The sequence below is a fragment of the Gekko japonicus genome, unplaced genomic scaffold (genome assembly GCF_001447785.1).
Source record: "Gekko japonicus isolate JY-2015 unplaced genomic scaffold, Gekko_japonicus_V1.1 scaffold1589, whole genome shotgun sequence".
Taxonomy (NCBI): Eukaryota; Metazoa; Chordata; class Lepidosauria; order Squamata; family Gekkonidae; genus Gekko; species Gekko japonicus.
The window spans coordinates 293,584-315,250 of NW_015172603.1; the positions used below are offsets into that span (position 1 = coordinate 293,584).

Consider the following 21,667-nt stretch of genomic DNA (forward strand, 5'->3'; position numbering starts at 1 on the left):
CTCTCCCTCAAACATAAAATGACCAAACTGAGGCTATTGTACTTTGGTCACATTGGTCACATTCTGAGAAGACAAGAGACACTGGAAAAGCCAACCCTGTTAGGAAAAGTTGAAGGCAGCAGGCGAAGAGGAAGAACTAACATGAAATGGATTGACTCTATAAAGGAAGCCATGGCCCTCAGTTTGCAAGGCTGTTAATGACAGGATGTTTTGGAGGACAGGACATTTTGGAGAACGTTAATTCATAGGGTCGCCATAAACTGGAATGGACCTGATGGCGCATGACACACTCACAAAGGCAGACAAAGCTTTCAAGGCTTAAGCACCTTTTCACACTCTCCTGACAAATTCTGAAGTACCATTTGTAAGAGGATATACAGCTAGTAATTCACAGTTCCACCCCATTTCCTTTTTTGCCACTTTCTGATGTCAGCCACTCTCCCAAGTAAGATTCCAGCAGGAAAAATCAGGAATAACAGTGGTGCATTCAGGTGCAGAGGAAGCCTTGTGATACAAGATTTGTTGCACTGCCTAACATTTTACCCAACTCTTCGTCCCCTGTTAACACAGGCTTCTACTGAACAGGAAAAGCTTTTATAAATACGAGATGAAGGAAAATTAACTTCTTTCTCAAAAACATTTAAATAAAGCTATTTCATCCATTACCCTATAAGTTACTGGATAGATAATACCTGTCCTGGAACAACTGCTCTGGAGAATAGCTTGTTTAACTGGACCAATTCATTAGGTGTTGTATCGAATTTCAGAGCAATGCTGTTCAGAGAATCTCTCGATTCAACCTGTAAAGAGAGGATATATATTGTTTATAATAGCATAGATATGAATACATTATAGTCCCTATAAAATTCAAAGTAATGGTAGCCTAGAATACATTTTGTTTGTTACAAAGTTTTTTTAAAAGGCAAAGTTCCTAAAATCATAAGTTTTTCCAATGATTTCAGTACATAAAATACGACATAAGACACCATATATTTAGAGTACAGTACTGGAGAATTCTGATTGTAATAAGCTGAAAATATGTTATTAACAGTCAAAAAATCCCACAGGTAGAAAAATAGGGCTTGGGTGCAACCTATTGTGGAAGAAAGGTTGCCATGAAAAATAATTCTCCTTCACATCTAACAGACATCATGTAGGTCTCTTGAACCCTGTGTCTCCTTAAAGAAGGAATCAATTATTGAAAACTAACTACTTTTTCCAGTGAACTTACAGCTGCGTAAATACAGCTCTAATTCAGATTTATGGAACAGGAATGATTCCACAAATTTAGCCCAATGCCACACCTCTTTAATTACCACTCTCCAAGTATAGAAAGAACAAACACTGAATGTATTTTATTCTGCAAAAAGTGAAATTTTGAATACAGGAGATCAGTTAGGAGTGCTTCAATTGCTGCAGCTTTCACATTATATTTAAAAATGAAAATACCTAAATTAAAATTGCAAATGGAAGTTAGGGAAAATTATTTTGCCTTATGCTTTGATGCACTTCCACAGATTGTTGGAAGGACTTGATAAATTATACGAAAGACTTTAGGTCAAAACCTGTCTGCCAAACAGCTGCCAAAACTTTCAGATTACCTGCTGACTCACTGATGCCCTTAACATTTTGCTTACATTAAGCATCACTCCAGCCAGCATTTTAATAATGCATAATATGAAGTGACACATGGAAGATAAACTTTTGGTACAAATAAATGACCCACAGGGGCCAACAGAATGCTACAGAATAAAGTCAGGTGGCCTTTGGCAACCACTCCCTCTTATTCCAATTTACCTTTTAGAAGCTGTTGCAAGGACACAGTGCAAAAGGCCCCAGAGCTCCTCAGAGGAAGGATGAGTGCAAATAATAAATACCAAGGGAACAACAGCAACTGCTTTCTTGAATCAATTTATCAAGGATAATTTCCCCCCAATTCCTTAAGCAGAAAGCTGTAAATCTCTACAGTGTTTAACCAACTCATTTGAGTTCTCCCTGAATGAACAAGTTAATTTTAGCTGTACCACTATTAAGAATATGTCTGTGCTACAGTTTTGCTGCTTATATTTTTGTCTGTATTGCTTACAGTATATTCACTCTTATATATATAGGAACAGAGAACAGAAAATATTTTATGCTGAAGGTAACTGGACTGTTTTGCTTTACAATCACAATTCAGTTAGCATAGCTCAGGCAGTCAGAAAGGCCTTCATTCTTGTACAGCGGTGCAGCCTGTTCTTGTACAACGGTGTGCTGACATCAGTTTGTCTTATGTCAGGGCTCAACAAATCTCAGATACTGGGTTTACCATGGTGCCTTAGAAATGTCATCCAAAATTCCTTCTGCATGAAATGTACATATGTAGGTCATCCTGCTCTCTAGCACTACAACAACCTAGCAGAATTATGTATCCATTTATGCTACAAAGAGCATGCATCAGAAATAAACAGCATAGATACCCCGCTGGGTGTGTGTGTGTGTGGTAAAAATCAAATAAATAAATAAATAATGCAATGCTTTGGCAAAATATCTGCTAATATATGCCAAACAGTGTTAACAGGAATTCTCTTAGTTCCTCTTAACCCAATTTCTCCCTGAAATCCAACAATCCATTTCTTTTCTTGCTTTTAGGACCATCAAGTCTTTTGATCAAAAGAGAAACTCAGAGAAGATGGGCAAGAAGCGAAGTTCTGCAAAATTTCAGAGTTTCATTCTGCAGATGCTCAGAGGCAGGCAATGTGTTTCCAAACCTTCCTACTCTCTTTCTAGACCACCCTGTGGTGACATAAAAGAAAGCCATTGCAAGTGCTGAAGTTACAAAAGTGCGCATAGAGATATAACAGAAAACCAGAAAGAGAAATCTAAAAGAAATTCTCAGAAGAGAAAAAGAGAAAAACGAGGAAACAATAGCTGTATCTAAAAAAGGGAATTCTGGAAAAAATTATTTCCCCATAAAAACGCTAATCCCAGCCTTAATTTGTCCAATGACATCATCATAATTAAATTTTAAGTACATGATCAAGTAAAAATGTGATTCTATGTGAAATATGGGCTTTCAGTTGCAGAAGAGAAGGCCATCTATGCACTTTTAAAATCCTGTTTTATATATATATATTATTTTTCAAGTTGTTTTTCTGAGAAACATGCAGAAAGTAGTGGTATTACAAGAGTGACAAATATTTATTTATTATCTTTACTGTTTTGCAGCCAGAGTCATAAACAGCAATGAGCAATGAAAAGTTTGTTTTCAAAAAAGAGTTTTTTCCCAGCGAGGGGGAGAGGAATCTCCTACGAAGTACTTTATTTGGACCATGATTGCAATGCTTTCCTAGACAAGGGGCTTTATTCATTCAAAACATGTTGCGTGAAAAAGTTTTACATAACTTACACAGTCTGCATCATTAGACCAGGATAGCCTGATCTCATCATATCTCGGAAGCTAAGCAGGGTCGGCCCTGGCTAGTATTTGGATGGGAGACCATCAAAGAATAACCGGGTTGTGATGTGGAGGCAGACTGCTCCCTGCCAACTCAGCTGTTTTCCAGGCTGTCTACAGTCCTTTTAAATGTGCCCTGTTTAAAGGGACCGCAGAAGAAAGCCCGAAAACACCTGTTTTTTGCAGCTTTGCCACTGCCTTTCCCCCCCTCAACTTTTTCTTCTTCTTGGGTCTATTGGACCTGAAAAAATTCAGGATTCCTGAAAAATTCTAGATCCAAATATTTTACTAGTATTGGGATCCAGGATTTTTAGGGAATCTTGGAAAAAAATGTGGTCCAATAGATCCAAACTGGAAAACACTGAGAAAAAAATTGCACACCTCTAGTGGGGGATATTTATTTATGAAGGAGTGAAGGGCAGGGTATAAATCCAATCTCTTCTTCTTCTAGTACTAAGTATGACCATTTTATACACAAACGTTGTAACTAATTGGCTTTTAGTCCTACTTCAACTCCATGAAATTGTTTCTGTCCAGATAATACTTTCATTTACTATGAAAATGTGAGTTTTATGTTTTCAAGTGTTTTCTGTGTCTGAGATGGAATAGCCAATGCTGAGGTAGCGCAGGGTTTTGGAGTGTGCAGTTCCCCCCTTTTTATTCACTATTTTACATGTAGACAACAAAATGCATACCAAATTTCAAACAGTCTATAAATGAATCAACAACAGCCCCTCATTTTTCCTGGCCAGAATGTCTTTTAGAGACTTCCTAAACTGATTCTGGCAAGCCTAACAGCCAGACTACCTTGGCTTCGACACATGTAACATTTCTGTGATTTGCCTTTGCAATGCTCGTTTGCCTTTGCATTGCTCATTTGCTATTTTGAGCAAATTCCTGAAAAGGAATGACAAACTAATAGTCCTGCTGGCAGGCACCACATCACATAGGCCAGGCGGTCACTATAGTGTATTATGGTGTTCTAAAAACTACAAATAACATTCAGTGCTAGGAATATGTTTTAGAAGTATTTCATTGAAGCAGTCAACAGATAGCCTGAAGCTCAAGGTTGTTCTTCTGTATTTGACTCTATATATTTATTCATAGTGTCTCTATATATTATTTACTTACAAAATTTATATCCTGCCTTTCTGCCCTTATGAGGGCCGCCAAGGTGGCTAATAATTTAAAAGAAACACACTCACATTATGAAACCATTATAATAAAAATATATAAAATATGCATCATTAAAACAAGTTTAAAAAGAGTTAAAAAACAGAATTAAAATACATACAAAACATAAAGACATTGGTTAGGAATGAGGGATTATTCAGAGAATACCAAACAAAACAACAAGTCTTCACCCACTGGTGAAATACAGCAACAGAAGGGGACAGATGAATGTTCCAGGGGAGAAAGTTCCAGAGCTTTGGTGCTAGGGTTGCCATTCCCCCAATAGGGGTGGGGGTTCACTAGGATTCAAGGAGCCCCGCCCCCAAAAAGCCCCATCCATACCAACATGCCTGGCACAATGACATCTCCCAGAGGTGACATCATCGTACAGGGCACGTCGCATGGGGGGATGCTCTAGAGTTTGAGAAAAACTCTATGGTAATTTTTACATAGACTATGTATCTCTCTTTGTTGTTAATTAGGACCATTGACGATAACTATCCAGATGGCTTATCTTAGTGGACCATATTTCTCTATATGCCAGGTCAGGATAAATCACTGCCCGATGGTGTGTATAGCCACATACAGGAAATCAAATGCATCCAGGAAGATTGCAGCTGGGTAACCAGTCAAAGCTGGTGAAAGCCACTCTTGGACCCAGTTGCCACCTGCCCTTTGAGCAGAAGGCCTGGGACCAAGAGCACCCCCACACTACGGACCTGTTTCTTCAAAGAGAATGTAACCCCATCCAGAATGGATCACACTTTTAATTCCCAGGTCAGACCTTACACCCACCATCATCTACATGTCCAACTTGCCGGATAAAGACAATATTTATTTTATTTATTTATTTATTATTTAGATTTTTAACCCGCCCTCCCCGTAGGCTCAGGGCGGCTTTTTGATCCCCTGGAATATTGATCAAAAGCACACATGGAAATAGTCTCAAAGATATTTTAAATTCTGCAGGACCTTTCTTGGCCTAAAGAGATACAGTTTGCCAACTTTTTGTTCAAATTTGATTAGTGACCATATCTTTCCAAATCACTATAGGATGGCAGCACAGGCCAAGAACTTTCAAATGACAAGAATGAGGCACTGGAGTCAACGCCAGAATGGAAGAAGGGCTGCCATTTTTTCTTCTGATGCAGACCCTAAGTCTTTATCAGCTAATAACATTCAGAAGTTGCTGCTGCTTTCCATTTACAGCTTTTTCCCGGAACACAGCAACCTTAATTGAAAGTCTCATGTCCACCCATATGTATCCACACATTGCACGCACAATTGTTTTTGGAGGTTCTTCAAGTACCAGATCTACTGGATTACGATTTAATTAAGGCAAATGGAGCTTCAAAGCAAAAGAAAAAGCAAGAAATATGATAGATTACAAGCATGAACACTGACAGCATTTCCAAATCAGAACATGAATGCTTCTTTGTTGATAATTAAATGTGACTAACTGGATGATCTGATTTAGTGATCGCTAATCATAACGCTTATCGTAAGAAATTACATTCTCTCTATTTTCGGAGCTGAACAACAAAATATGCCACCAAAATCTCCCAGTACTAATTAATAAATTATTACTCGGGGAGTCGGGGTGGGGGGGACACCTGGAATTATATTTTGTTAAGAAAATTTCAGGAACTCAAACCCTCCCTCAACAGAACTTTCCAAGCATAGGCTTGGAACAACAATGTTGAACACTTCCATTATTTACCAGATAAAACATCAAGGAGTACTTCTTCAGAAGATATTCTACTTAGTAGACAGTCCTTCTGTTTGAAAAGCAAGTACAGTGGCTGGGAGGAGAGAGATATTTTAATAATTCTTATACTTTGAAATTTATATTAATTTCTTAAGAATAAAGGAAGCCTATTTAAACAGGACACATGAGGACTGGAGATATTTGAGCTCAAATTCCTGCTCTGTCATCAAGTTTACTGGGTAACCTTGAACAAGCTATTCTCTTTCAGTCTAACCTAAGGATTCCCAGACTTTTTGAGCCTGAGGGCACCTTTGGAATTCTAACACAGGTGACTGGTGCAACCACAAAATGGCTGCCGCAAGAGGTGGAGCCAACCAAAAATGTCACAGTTTGAGGTTAGTCATAACTCTACAGTAAATCATCAACATTTCAGGCAGAAATTCTGCTTAACAAGATTTACAATGAGCATATTTTTAAAAAAACATTTTCTGGCATACACACAGCTTACCTTCAGTCACACAGTGGAGACACTTGTGCTGTGGTGACAGCTGCTTTCAAAGCAATTTTACATATCTGCACAGCCAATCAGAAGCCCTTCTAGGCAAAAGCCCCATTTGGCCCCATCAACTTCCTAAAAACACTTGGTGAGGGGTGGTGTTTAATGGGCACTACATTGGAGAACTCTGGTCTAACCTATTTTACAAGTTTGTTGTGAGAAATACAATTTTTTTTACTGTGTGTGGGAGGGGACAAGAAAAATAGGGGAAGTAAATATTTTGCAACAATGTGCATTACTGATGCTTTTTGACAGAAGCTTTTGACAAGTCTACAGAAAAAGAACATTTTTATTATATTGTTATAGGCTGGAACATATACATTGCACTCATTAAGTTGGCAATCATGAAATTAATACGATCTGAGGATCTAAATTACTATTCAACCTGTATTTAGCACCATATTAAGTATTCTTCAGCAGACTTACACAGAGCTTGTTCATGCACATAATAAAACATAAATAAAATTGTACATGTATATATTAAATGCTGCAAATTCTGCACAACTATTCAAATTGGTGTAATAAAAGATCAGGTGACACAATATTGTCTAATTGAACATAATATTAAAAGGGCATGGTTCACTGAAATATATACCACCCCCCACTGATTTACCAAACATAGTTCAAGTATGCTAGCTACAGCAAAGTATAGTAATTCTAAACCACGTTACTTCTGTTATTTTACACATATCTATTCATAAAGACAGAACACAGACTATATTAAATAAAGACTCCCTGAAGAAAAGCTGCATACTACTAATTATTCAAAACTGTTCTGGTCAATGTAAAAATGTGATAGTCTGAATTTGCATCATTTTATTTTCTCTAGTAATTGCATTTCACAGTTGCACTGGTCAGTTTTCTGGAACTCCAGCCAATGAAAGCAAGCTGGCAGCACAGCATCAAAGTGGAAAGCAGTAAATGTTAGACATTTACAAAAACATCTATTATGTACATAGGTTAAATGCCAGATATACTGCTATATACTAAGTCCAGAGTACGGGTTTTATTTCAACACATTTCAAAAATCACAATAACTGATTTATAGTCCTACCAATCTAAATTTATATACTCAGAGTCCTAGTTATGTAGATGATATGAAACAAAACATTTGTCACTTCAGTTTCCCCTAGTAACCAGAAACACAAAACGCTGACTGCAGCACTGTTTGAGGGTCATTTGAAGAACGTAACAGTTATAGAAAGGCTCCATTTTCAGATAGTGCTGGGAAAAACAGAGCTATGCTCTGAAGTTGCAATAAATCAACAGAAATTATCAGAAGAGGACAAGAATGTTTTTAAAGGCATTACTAACATCATGTTCACCTGCATTCAGTGGACCATCAACAATGCTGAAAGCTTTACAGGTAGCAGGGGTATTCTGAAAATCTGTTTTTGCTTCCGGAAGTAAAATGATCGATGCCTCAAAAGGAATGTTCTACTGACTTACAGTTTTATTTACAGCTTGCATAACACCCACAGGAATACTGGAAAGCTTAACTCTACCTTTTCAGCATTATTTGATATCCTTCCTGAAAAGAAAACTCAAAACAGTATTCCTACCAATCCATTTAAGGTGATGGGCTGCTGCCTAGAGCTACAGACTGAACAAACAAAAGGTAATATGGCTGATTCTTTTTCTTAGTTTTCAGAACACTGTTAAAGCTTTTGCATTTTAAACACTACTCTTGTATAGTACATAGCAAAACAATAACTTACTGTGTATTCAATAGTCCCTTTAGGCTTTTGAAAAGACATTCGCCTCCCATCTTTCTTGTCTAGGGTCTTCTTCTGACCAGTATCTGGAAAAAATTGAGGCAAGGCATGCATTACATTCATTTTTCTCTCCCCTCTTAGTATTGTCACAGGCTGCTGACTACAGCCCTGAGGGCAGACATCTAATTCACCAGTTACTCAGCTTATACCCTGTGACTCCGTTCTCAGCCTAACAGGGAACTCGCTGCTCAGCTTTAAGAATTTGACCAGTATAAATAGCTCCAACAACTGGGAATGTATATAAGTACCTGCAAGCATCCTGGGTTTTATCAACTCACAAATCACTGGACAGGGAAGATTTGCACAGGGCTAGGTTAGAACGATTCTAAGATGTTTGATTAGGTCTATGCTGCACAGGATCTGCCTGTCATCTGCAGTAGACTACGCACCATTTCCAAAGTAAGTTTCAAGCAATGCCCCCCCCCCTAAAATACAACATGTGAACACTTTGTACACAAAAGCAAAAGTCCCCATTATACTACAACCGGATCAGTAAGTACAATTATTCAACTGCAGCAGAGTTATAGTTTTTAAGAGCTTCTTTTTAGAACATACATTTCACAATTCCACTTACTATTTTGCATGATTCAGAACTTACTGTACATTTGTAAGGACCTGTCATCTACTCATAGGTACAAATTTAAAAATATTTATTTTAAGAAGCCTTTCCTCTTTCAGTACCCACCCCCAACTGTCTTTCTTCTGCCTTCTCCTATTCATTCCTCAAAACGTACAAGCAAATTCATGATTGGAGTAAATGCAGTGGTAACTGGATTCACAAACAGGCTTTTTAAAACACGCAAAAAACAACCCCCCCTAGCTTCATACTCTTCTCTCCCCCACCTCCAATTCATAGACCAGACAGTTCATCTTGTGCTGGATCTGGGAATAAGCATGCTGGGGGAAACAAAGCATGCCTACGCAGCCTGTGTCAGAAATACACATTAAGATTTCTCATTAAAAAGAGGTTCGCACTGGTCCTTCAGCCACTTCCTACTGGGTAGAGGCCCAATTCAAGCTCAGGATAAATTAACATACACACAGACCACAAGCTGAGCTGAGAAAGCAACTGGAGGAAAATACACCTTCCACTAAATTTCCCTGTCCCATCACAGAGTCCAGTTGCACCTTTAAAGACTAACATTTTATTTCAATATGAGTCATAATCTCACTTCTTTGGATAGATACATGACATGATATAGAGGCCTGCATTAAACTCTGACGCACGTAGTCTTGAAAGAATGTACAAAAAATGCAGAGACTGCCCTTTGGTGTAGTGGTTAAGTGCGTGGACTCTCATCTGGGAGAACCGGGTTTGATTCCCCACTCCTCCACTTGCACCTGCTGGATGACCTTGGGCAAGCCATAGTTCTGTCAGAGGTGTTCTTGAAAGAGAGCAGTTTCTGTCAGAGCTCTCTCAGGCCCACCTACTTCACAAGGTGTCTGTTGTGGGGAGGGGAAGGGAAAGGAGTTTGTAAGCCACTCTGAGACTCCTTCGGGTAGTGAAGGGTGGGGTATAAATCGAATCTCTTCTTCTCTTCTTCTTCTTATCCAGTGATAATTTTTAAGTTTTGTGGAAATTCAGGACTTAGGGATTTGAAGCAATTACCTCTGTATTCACTAATATAGCATTCCGATCATTTTGCTGTGTGGCGTGACCCTCCTAATGTTTAAAAATATTTTGGTAAGTATTAAGGCACCAAACATTGAACATCTAGGCAACTAGGCACTTGCCACTTCTCTATTCCTACCCACATGTCTGCAGAAGATACCTGTCCACAGAATAGCCATTTTGAATAAAGGATAAAGCAAAGTAGAAACTTCCCACCGGGCAGAAGTGCTAAAGGCACAACCACATTAAGAACCAGATGTGCAGAAGAAAACATCGAGATCATCCAAAAGACAAAAGTCACTGAAATCCCATAACCTTTTAATCAAACGACATGGCTGTAACAGCCAACTCCCTGGATCACTTCTGACAGTACACGAAGACTTTTCCTTTCCGTCCAGGATACCTTTTCTGATCCTTCCTTGCTTGTTTTTTTATTGCTGATTTTATCTATATGCACTTTTTCAGGGTTGACTGGGCAGAAAGGTGGCAAACAAATGTTTTTCAATTTTCAATTTATTATGGGTCTATATGACTGAAGTCTTGACCAACAGAGAATGCAAAAGGGGTAAAATAGGTACATAAAATTGACATAAAATATGACAAGTACATAGTCACAATCAGTAAACATATAAAACCCAGGGATAGCCCAGAGAATTAAAAGAACCTAACTACACTTGGGGCGGAGCCAACTAACTAAATAAGTGAAGATTTCATCCCATTAGTACAGATTTCATACTTTCTACCAATACTTTTTCTTCATGTCTCCAAAACATCCACAGATTAGTTGTTATCCAAAGGATGTTATTTCATTCCATTATGGAAACTTGGGCCCCTGCCACACGGGGGAAAAAGTACGGCCAAAAGAAACACGCAGCGGCGGGATCACACAGATCCCCTGAGCCGCCGCACAGTTCCTCCCCGGCATGATCAGATGCCGGGGGGGGGGAGCCACTGAAAGGAGAGCGAGGCAGCCGAGCTGCACATTTTTGCACGTGCGCAGTTCGGCCGGGAGCCTCGATTGCTCCTGCAGACGAGCGCACCGGCGATCTCACGGCCGTGCTTGCTGCGGTGCTTCAGGTAAGTCCTACCAGTTAGTAGGTTCTTTTTTGCACCGCATTTTCGTTCTGAAGGGACGGATCGGGAACGGGTGCACGCCGATTCCCAGATGTTGCGGTGGGATCGCGCCCGTTTGCTGCGCCCCCGATCCGTCCCTCTTCCGGGCCAAAACCTCCCGTGTGACCGAGGCCTACGTGAGAAAAAAGAGCTTTAGTCACTGTGCCTGAAAAGGAAAAACAAAACACCCATCCCCTTTATAATAATTATGGTGATTTTCTCCAAAGATGAAATATTATCAGCCACAGTTGGGAATAAATTATCTGATTAAATAAGGAAAATGCCTTTGAGTGGGAGGACGACTTATAAGAGAGAATCAGTTACAGTTTGGAAAATCCTTCACTGTTTATCTGTTACATGGCCGAAGACAGGTATAGCAAATTGTTTAATTTGCTTCAGTGTCTTTTGGGTGATGGGTAATATTCTGCAAGGTGTCTAAAGATCCAGCTGATGCAAAAAGTCCATTGCTGAAAAAGACATCCCAGAGACAAGGTGGCACAATACTGATCCTCAACCACACTACATATCTGTACAGATTAGTGCCATGTGACATTATTTTCAGAGAAGCGTAAGTGTTGGTTGTTGTTGTTTTTTTTTAAAAAAAGACAATAATACTGATACTGAGTTGTAAATGTGAACATCAAGACTAATCAAAATAGAAAAGCACCCAAACCAGTGAAACAAGAATTACCAGTTACACAATGCCGTATTTAATGTGCGAGTTGATTTCCAGAGTGCTTGTTAACACTTTTAACTCACACAGTTTTAACACACAAGATTAAGTATGAGTTTTCCAGTGCCATGGCACAAGTTTGCTTCACCATGTCAGAAAACTATTCTAACAAGCAGCTTTCCCTGATCTTTTTAATTTTTTAAAACCCTAACCTTGTGGGCAAACAAACCTTGAGTGCAGCAGTCTCTTTAAGCACAACTCTGCAAACATGTATACAGATAAGAGGTCGGATTTTCAAAGAAGCATGTGAGAGATGAGGCTGCCAACAGGCCTGGAGAAAATGCCTTTGTCTCTTTAACAGAAGCTTAATGTGTGGAAACAAGAAGTTGGTAAACAATATTAAAGGGACACGACATTCTAACCCCCCCCCCAGACAGTTGGTAATCCTAGTAAGAGGCAGCCATTTATTTTATTTATTCCTTCATATTTATAGCCCACCCTTCCCAGAAGTGGGCTCAGGGCGGGTAACAACATCATTTCTACAAAATTTTTGTTAATAACATTAAAATTTAAAGCATCTTCATAAATATTAAAATGGTGACCACAGCTAATAACAAAAAAAAATCCCCTGGTTGTGGGAGGTTCCTGGCAATAGCCAGTAGCTGTTAACAGAGTGACAACCACCTCAGGGAGGCCATATATGGACGTCAGTTGCCTCAGCCAAAGGCCTAGCGGAACAGCTCTGTCTTGCAGGCCCTGCGGAGTTGAAGTAAATCCTGCAGGGCCCTGATCTCAATGGGGAGCATGCTCCACCAGGCAGGGGACGAGGCGGAAAAAGCCCTGGCCCTGGTTGAGGCAAGACGGACGTCTTTTGGGGCAAGGACTACCAGGAAGTGTTAATCCTTAGAGCGTAACGCTCTTTGGGGCATATACAGGAAGAGGCGGTCCTTCAGATATGTTGGTCCCAGGCTGTTAGCAGGCACGCTGCTGCATTTTGCACCAGCTGTAATTTCTGGGTCAGCCTGTTCAGATCGCAAATACTGGGTAAACCTGCAAAGAATGAATTACAGTAGTCAAGCCTGGAAGTGGCAATTGCATGGGTGACCATGGAGGTATTGCTGAATGACCACGGAGTGACCATGGAGGTGTTGCTGAATGACCATGGAGTGACCATGATGGTGGTTGCTGAATAGTCAGGGTTCCTAAAGCTTGCTTCTTGGCAGGTTTCCCCCTGACTTCTCTCACTAGCAGAAGTGAGTCTAAGGGAAGCAGGGTTTGGAACCCCTCAACTGTACAAGATCCACCTCCCTCACAGATCTGTTTTTATATGCAATTTAAGGAGAGAGGCATGCTACAATCATATCTACTTTCAGATTTTGTCAAAAAATTGAAACATACAAGATAGCTCTTAGTTGAAAAAGCTTTTCATTTCTTCTCCCTTCATTGGTCTTGAACATATGTAGGTATAAGTCATTACACAAATAGAGTACCAGAGCCAGCTCAAGGTTTTGGTGTTAACCTTCAAAGCCCTATGCAGACAGGGACCTGCATATCTTCGGGATGCCTCTCCCCATATGTCCCTTGCAGAATGTTGTGCTCAACTGATCAACATCTCCTGGTTGCCCCCAGCCCCAAGGATGTCCGGCTGGCCTCGACTAGGGCCAGGGCTTTTTCTGTCCAGGCCCCAGCATGGGTGGAACAAGCTCCGATTTGGTGTAGTGGTTAGGACTCAGAGGGCACACTCTAATCTGGGAAAACCAGGTTTGATTCCCCACTCCTCCACTTGCAGCTGCTGGGTGACCTTGGGCAAGCCACAGTTCTCTCAGAGCTCTCTCAGCTCCACCTACCTCACAGGGTATCTGTTGTGGGGAGAGGAAGGAGATTGTAAGTCACTCTGAGACTCTGAGTGAAGGGCAGGGAATAAATCCAATCTCTTCTTCCTTCTTGAAATCAGGGTCCTGAGGGATTTGTTACAATCCCGCAGGGACTGCAAGATAGAGCTGTTCTGCCCAGCTTTCGGATGAGGCGGAGGACATCCAAATCTATCTTGGCCTTGCCTGTTGACAATGCTGGCCAAAATGCAACCAGCCCAAACTGAGTATCGTTGTTGAGGCGAATCCACCCTGATTGTATTTGGTTTGTGTTTTAACAGAAATATGGGTTTAACTATTTAAATGATATTATCTTGTGACTGTAACCTGCCCTGAGCCCGCTTGCGGAGAGGGCAGGATAATAATAACATGTAACTAACCAAATAAAAAACTGCAGTGTTAACTTGTACTCACTGAAATGAGGTTGGTTGAAACTTTAGTGTTCAACAGACCACAGTATCAGAAAATTATTATGGTGGTAGAATCACTATTCTCAATAGACACAAAACAGAATGAATCGAGTTCATTTAGGGAATGAAATGGGACATTCAATTTAACCAAGATCTTCTCTAAATCAGGTGGGACAGTGACCCCTAACTACACTGCAACAAACTATTCATTCTCTGCCAAAACGAAAGGTAAGAACTACATTCAGCAACACTTTACCACAAACCTGCAGTAGCCTCAAAAGCTACAACAGAAGCAGCACTGACAAGTTTCACTCAAGGGTAATGAGATCCATGTAACCTATTTAAACAAAACTAAAACAAAACTTCAAGACCAAGGCCTTTTTGCTTTGCTTTAGACAGTCACATGCTGCAGGCAGTGGAACACACTGTACTACTTCAGAACACGGTGGAGCAAAGAACACCACTTTCAAGTCCTTCTCATGTAAGTTTCATCAACTTAAACATTCACATATCTGGGGAAAAGGTCCTCGCTTATCATTTGCCCTGCTGCACTACACTCCCATATACAGTTGTTTCACTAGGTGAAAGCATTGTTGTGTTGATGTCACGTTTCAGGAAAAATTAAATCCTGATTGACTCATGTAGTAGAATAAAGTGGTAGAATAACATTTTTAATGCTTTCACCTAGTGAAACAACTGTATATGGGAGTGTTGTGCAGCAGGGCATTCATGGAAAAAAAACACTGAAATTGAAACAGGAGTATCTATCCAGAGATGGACGCCATTTTAACTACAATAGTTAAATTTGCAGGGGTTCATTTGTGAAGGCCAGAGCAATCCGCTTCCTTGATGCAAAGGCCTGGGTGGAGGGGCACTCAAACTCAAAAGTGCTATTTTTCATAGACATTTATTTTCAGTTAGAACAAGTCTTAAAAGACAACAGATAGCACTTCATATTTGTTGAATTTGGTGGCCTAATAGGAAAAAGTACAGTTCCATGTCTCCACAAACAACAACAGGGCTCACAGTTTTGATAAAAACAAAAAGGATAATGCCACATTTACCAGGTTACAATGCAGTCGTCATGCCCTTTTCTTCTACTTTGGTAACATCTCCTGTTTTGGTCTACAGTTACTTCAGCTATCCATGACACACTCTCAAGGAGTAAAAGCTACAGTTTGTTTAACAACACGTCTGTTTCTAACATCTTTTTCTTAAATGCTCAAAGTTCTGTTACTCGCCATTATGAAAACTGCTGTATTGATTATTGTATACAGATCTATCACAGTGATTGTGTCTCAAATGTAGTGTAATATGCATCAAAGACTGGACAAAAGAATGTTGCTGTTCCAGAACGACTGGGGGTCCTTATTATGTATTCATTTCTACCTTTTCTCCCCAAAGCTGCCTACATCATCCCCCCCCCTTCACAACTTCATGAGGAAGGTTCGGCTGAGAGTATGTGACTGGCCTGAGGTCACTCAGCAGGCTTCCATGGCAGAGTGGAGATTCGAACCTGGGTTTCCCAGACTCTAGTCTGACACTCTAACCACTGTATCACACTGGCTCTCATGCTGGTCTAGAATCTTTTTGTAGCCTCTGGAAAACAATAACTTCCAGGCACAGAAAGCAGCAGGGACATGATTTGGAGCTAGTTTTGCAAGAACAGGTTGTGTGGAGGAATACTGCTGAGACTGAGCACACCAGAAAAAGACTGAAACCTGGCATGAACTGAAACAAGCGAACTGAGGCCAGGTTGAAGGCACTGTTCTCCTTCACACCGAAAAGTTCTAAGCAATGCAATAACTGGTGTTTCACCAGCATTTATTTATTTATTTATTTATTGAATTTCTACCCTGCCCTCCCAGCCAAGGCCGGCTCAGGGTGGTTCAAGGAAAGGGAGCTTGTTCATTGTCATGCTGCTGGAGCTTTCAAAATGCTCATATACTACTATTGGTGTAGCAAGGCACTTGCCACTACCACAGGTTAACTTTACGAACAAGCTTGTTATGCCCTACAATGATTTTGCAGGAGATTTTTTTGAATAGGCCCCATTCTAATAGAACCTGTCCCTGGGGCCTTAATAAGATAGATACATTCTACCGTATCAAACACTTGTCAGGGATGCTCTGGTCTGATCCTGCATTGAGCAGGGGGTTGGACTAGATGGCCTGTATGGCCCCCTCCGACTCGGTGATTCTATGACTCCATGCCCTGCTTGAATGCAGGTTCTTTGAGAACACGAGGATCACTATATTAAGCCTTGAATCAACCAACCATCCCCCTACACTCTTTTGCTCAGTGATAGGGATCCTATGTTTACTCTAGAAACTGTAAAAATTTGTCTGTCATAGAATCATAAGAGTTGGAAGGGGCCATGCAGACCATCTAGTCCAAACCCCTGCCCAAGGGGGGTTGGGCTAGATTTAACCCTTGCATTAAAAAAGAAGTATCTTCTGCTGCTCAAGATCTGTGAATCAAGGAGCTTCTAAGGGTATAAAAGGAAAGGAAAGGGCAGCTTTTTATGCTAACTGAATTTGTAATGACCAGACCAGGAAACTGGCTAAGACCTTGTTCAGTCATTGAAGCTACATTTCCTGCAGGCATGACTTCTGCATAAAAAAAGTTTCTACTGTACAGAATCTTTTTCTGAATAATTTTAAAACTTGTTGTGGCAAAGGCTTCACAAAAAGAATTATCAGCAGAGATTTGAAGGACATGAGGTAGTTACACAGATGCTTCAACAAGCAAAAATGGCAGTAAGGAAGAAACAGCATATTTGTTTGGAGGAGCAGAAGACCTTTGGATGGTTGATGGTGGTAGAACTGGAAGAGTGGAAGACACGAAGATAAATGTGTTGGGATTAGAGATGCGAAGGCCCGGGATAACACCAGAAAAAATTCAGTGTAAAACGTTTCCTGTGGACTTCCCCCCCTCCCCTCAAATGTTTCCAACATGAAAATTTGAGTACACACTGAAAAACTACTACGAGGTATTTAAACTTTTGAAATGCATGAAAACTCTTAAGAAAAAAGTAAACTCAGTCAAAACACTTTCTAAAATGTATACTAGTTTTCAGAGATATATTGTTCAAATGTGACAAATTTTGTATACAGTTTCTATTGTGTATATAAGGATAACTTTATCAATTATTTGGATCTCATAAAGTCATTAGTGGAATGAATCTGCAGGATCCAATTGTTTAAACATAGAGTTTAACTCGATACTTGAATCTGCTAATAGTCTTTAACAAATACTCTTACTAGAGTCAAAAGTATTAAGTCCAAACAATACATCTTTTTACATTTGTTATTTTAACCATTTATTCTTATCTCCTTTTCATCGTGAACGCACATGTTCTTGCTTACTGAAAAATCTCAATGAAACCAGTAAGAGGACCTTCAGCACCTGGCAAGACTTGAGAATCTAGCAATGTACTTGCTCATCACGGTCCTTATCCAACTTCTCTCTATTTTTAGCCATCCTATCATCGGGGTACACATATTCACCATATTACAGCTCTTCATCTCCAGCAGTGTAGTTGAGTGCTTCCTCAACTACAGCTATGACTGTGCAATTAAGTTACATATCCCATTTTTATCAGTCATAATAATATGCAAATCCCAACATTTCAGAAGGACCTAGTGAGTAGTAATTTCTTTTCCGCTCCAATTCAGCAAAATGCTCTGTCATTCACATCCAAAAGATGTTTCAAGGAAGAAACAAAAAGGAAACGTAGTAAAGGGAGTTTCACATTTTAAAAGAAACTATATTTTCCAGAAGACTTCCTAATAAACTGCTTAAACATTTCTCTTGGTCAGTTATCCATCTCCCCGCTGACCCAACAAACACTGATTATACCAAGGACAGCAAAAACTGCTTTTCCTTTCTGGACTGATCTTTCACCCAACTTGTTACAGTTCAGAGAGTTATACTTCCTAGAAAGACAACAAGCCATTCCACTAATTGGGAGGCAAAAAAAGAAAAGAAAGGACTGATCAAATGCATACTTGACAATAACTGCAGCCAATTTTGATTACCAGATTACTGTACCCTTATGAAAATTCAGCTGCTTGTCACTGTCAGCCATTTGTGTCCTCCATATACTTTTCGGTGTACCCCTGAAGAAAGAACAGAACTTCTGCCTACAGGGTTATAGAACTCAAATCTTAGGACATTGGAAGGCCATTTTATCATACAAATATCAAACAAAAAACTCCTATTAAATAGTTTTTCTCCTGAGAGGGTCAAGCAAAGAGAATGTAATGAATGACTCCTACACGTCAATGTGTATATGCACATGATCAGATTCTTCCTGTGTGCCACATGACATCATTACCTTGTATGTATCCTGATTTTAATTTATGCAGGAGAAGAAACACATCTGGAAACAGCCTCCTTTTTATATGATTCAGCTGGAATTAAAGAGGTGCGCTTACATGGGAAGATTCCACATCACCAACACACCCTGCAAATTACTTCAGCACAATTTAGGCAGATACAAGCACAGCAAACTCAGCACCCTGATGCATTCTGAATCAGACACAGAAAGGATCATGGTTCTCATCACCACTTAAAACAGCAGGAAAGTGTCTACTATCCTCTTTTTAACTGAGAACATTAGTGCTAGGTCACGCTAATGAAGCCAAAACAACCTGTCACATGCATCGTTCCCTATGTTTTTATCAGCACCTTGCTCTAGTTACATTCTGTCCATCCCAAAATACTGTGCAGTTCATATCCTCCCAGCCTGCCTCACCGCTGCCTGCATATATCCCTCAAAGTGCCCCAACACATTACAGCTGAAGGATGGAAGGCAGACACAACATGGTGAAGGGGAAAGCCTTTCCAGATTTACCACTTCTTCCAATTTTTGTTATCCACTGTGGACTTCTGCCATTCTTCAATCATGCCTTTGAGGCTACTGATAAAATGTCTCCAAACAGTTTTAAACTTTTGATTTTTTGCATTTGCCTTCCAGACCTCTGCAGCCTGATCCATGGCCCAAGCACCATTTCTCTGGCTTAATATAAGCACGCACACACATACAATATCCCATTCATCTCATGACCCAGGACAAAGTGCCTATTTTAGATGACACCATGAGAGGGAGGGCAGGAAGAGTTGCATCAGTGCTTAAGTTCTTGTGGCCTTTTCTCACATGCCCAGAGAAATGCTGATTGCCACTTTGGGGTCAGGAAGCAATTTTTCTCCAGGACAGTTTGGCTGGAGATCATGGAGGGATTTTGTCATCTGGGCATGGAACAGTAGTCACTGTTGGCGTGGAGGGAGAGGTTTGTGAATTTCCTGCATTGTGCAGGGGGTTGGACTAGATGACCCTGGAGATCCCCTTCCAACTCTATGATTCCATTAAATAGATGTTGCAGCATAGGCCAGCATCTATAGGCCACAGGAAAATGTACTTCCCATTCTCGGACCCTGGCACTATCCTCAACGTTTCAAAAATCCTGCTAAATTCCGTGAGAGTATTAAATGTGTTAGCATTGTTGTTTCATCTATGATTAAAAGGACAGGCTTCTACCATCTCGTGCTACTTGGGGCAAGGCATGGATTCTGACCTATATACTCCAACACAAACAACACAACAAAAGAGTAGAAGTAATAGTCCTCTCAGTTGAAGGAATCCAGAATGAACAGCCGGGTCGCCCTTAACAATCCCCTCTCGTCCTACAATTAACTCCTCCCCGCTTCCTAAATCTATCCCCCCCCCCCTCCTTCCCCGGAAGAGGGGGAAATACAATGCAATCCCACACACAGCTGCTTTTACTAGTCTGAGCCTCCTGTAGGTTTCGACTGTAGTCACTCCGCAGGAGAGCGCGTGCACTGTTCGGAGGGTTACAAAAAGAACAAGAGGTGACGAAGCAACGAGGAAGTTAACTGGAGGAGAAAGGCGTTCAGTCCCAAGTGGTCCTCAAACTGCCACCACTCCTAATCAGTTACCCTGAAAGGCCGGCTCTTCCTCTCCTCCTCCCCACTCACGCAGCAGCACCAAAAAATGGCGCATGCAAATTTGAGCCCCTGAGAGCTGAAAAAGTTTCCTGTTTTCAGGAAGCAACAATACGAAGAGCTATAGTACTAATTATGGTTGCCGAGAGAGAGAAAGAGAGAGATAACGAAATTATTTCCCCCATGAAATCAGCAATAGTCAACGTGCGACACGTTCAGGACGCCACCGCACCAGCCTAGAAGAGGCGTGCAAGGGCACTCCACGGGGCGGCTGCGTGTGCCCTGTAGCAACCCCGTCTCCGCTCGTCAACCCTCCGATACGAAGGGAAATGTCCGTCCCCCCCCGGTACACGCGCTTGTCCTTCACACAACAGACACCTCCCCCCCCCGTTTCTGGCCCTCGCGGCCCATACCTAGTGGGGGCGTCGCCTTGGGCTCCCCCTCATGGAGCGAGTCCTGGAAGTGGACCTGGCGAGGGTTCCCCGCGCCGGGGACGATCCCCCACAGGCGGCTGGCGGTGCCCCTCAAGAGGCGGCCGCTCTTGCCCGTGAAGGTGGTGAGGTATTCCATAGTGGACGACGACGACGACCCGTCTCCTGAGAGGGGAGAGGCAGGGGACGGAAGGGGCTGAGTGACTGAGGCAAGACTCTAGGGGGCTGCGAGGCCCACAGGCGGGAGCTCCATGGGTCTCCTTGGAGGGCGGGGGGGGGGGGGGGCGTGAGGCGCTTCAGTCGCCCCCCTCCTAAAGAATCACATCAACCACCCGTCCAACCAACTCAAGGCCCGACGCCAGAGAGACAGAGTCGCTGGCTGAAAACTTGTGCAAAAGTTTGCGGCCGGCTCCGCCTCAAGCTCTTTCTGTTAAAGGGGCCGCGCCTCTCACTGGCGGGGAAGGAGGCAGAAGGAAGCCACGCGGCGGAGCTTATAATTTACGTGTGGGATTCACGGGACACAAGGCGTGTCAGAAGTGTCTGCAGGTTGTGGCTCAGAGATTTGTTAATGCTCCGAGAATTCCACAGGCCACACTATATTGTAGTATAGTACAATATAGTGTGGCCTGTGGGATTCACTGCCACTAGGAGACGGCCGCGAGTTTGGTTTGCCTTTAAAGCAAGCAAACATTTCACAGAGAGGACAGATGTATTAACACGTGTTACCCAGGAGATGGAACCTGCATGTTGAGAAGCAATCGACTACTGATGGGATGGGGGGGGGGTTCACACCAGTCTGTGACAGGAAACCTATCCTAGTCAATCATGTTTCTTTTACACAGGACTTAGGTGATAGGCCTTCCCCCCCCCTTTTCTTTGAGACAGCCTCTTTTTACTGGATCTTGTTTTAAACTGGCCTCTCTTTGTCATATCAACATCCCA

The 21,667-nt window shown here is 41.4% G+C and overlaps 1 protein-coding gene across 1 annotated transcript in view; it reads right to left on the bottom strand.

Annotated features, from left to right (window-relative positions):
- Positions 1–21,004, bottom strand: part of OXR1 (oxidation resistance 1) — a 75,883-nt gene extending 54,879 nt beyond the window's left edge. Inside the window, 3 exon segments of the mRNA XM_015421591.1 lie at positions 693–800; positions 8,592–8,674; positions 20,708–21,004. Coding sequence (XP_015277077.1) covers positions 693–800; positions 8,592–8,674; positions 20,708–20,864 — 348 coding nt within the window. The 5' untranslated portion in view covers positions 20,865–21,004.
- Positions 21,005–21,667: the final 663 nt, after the last annotated feature.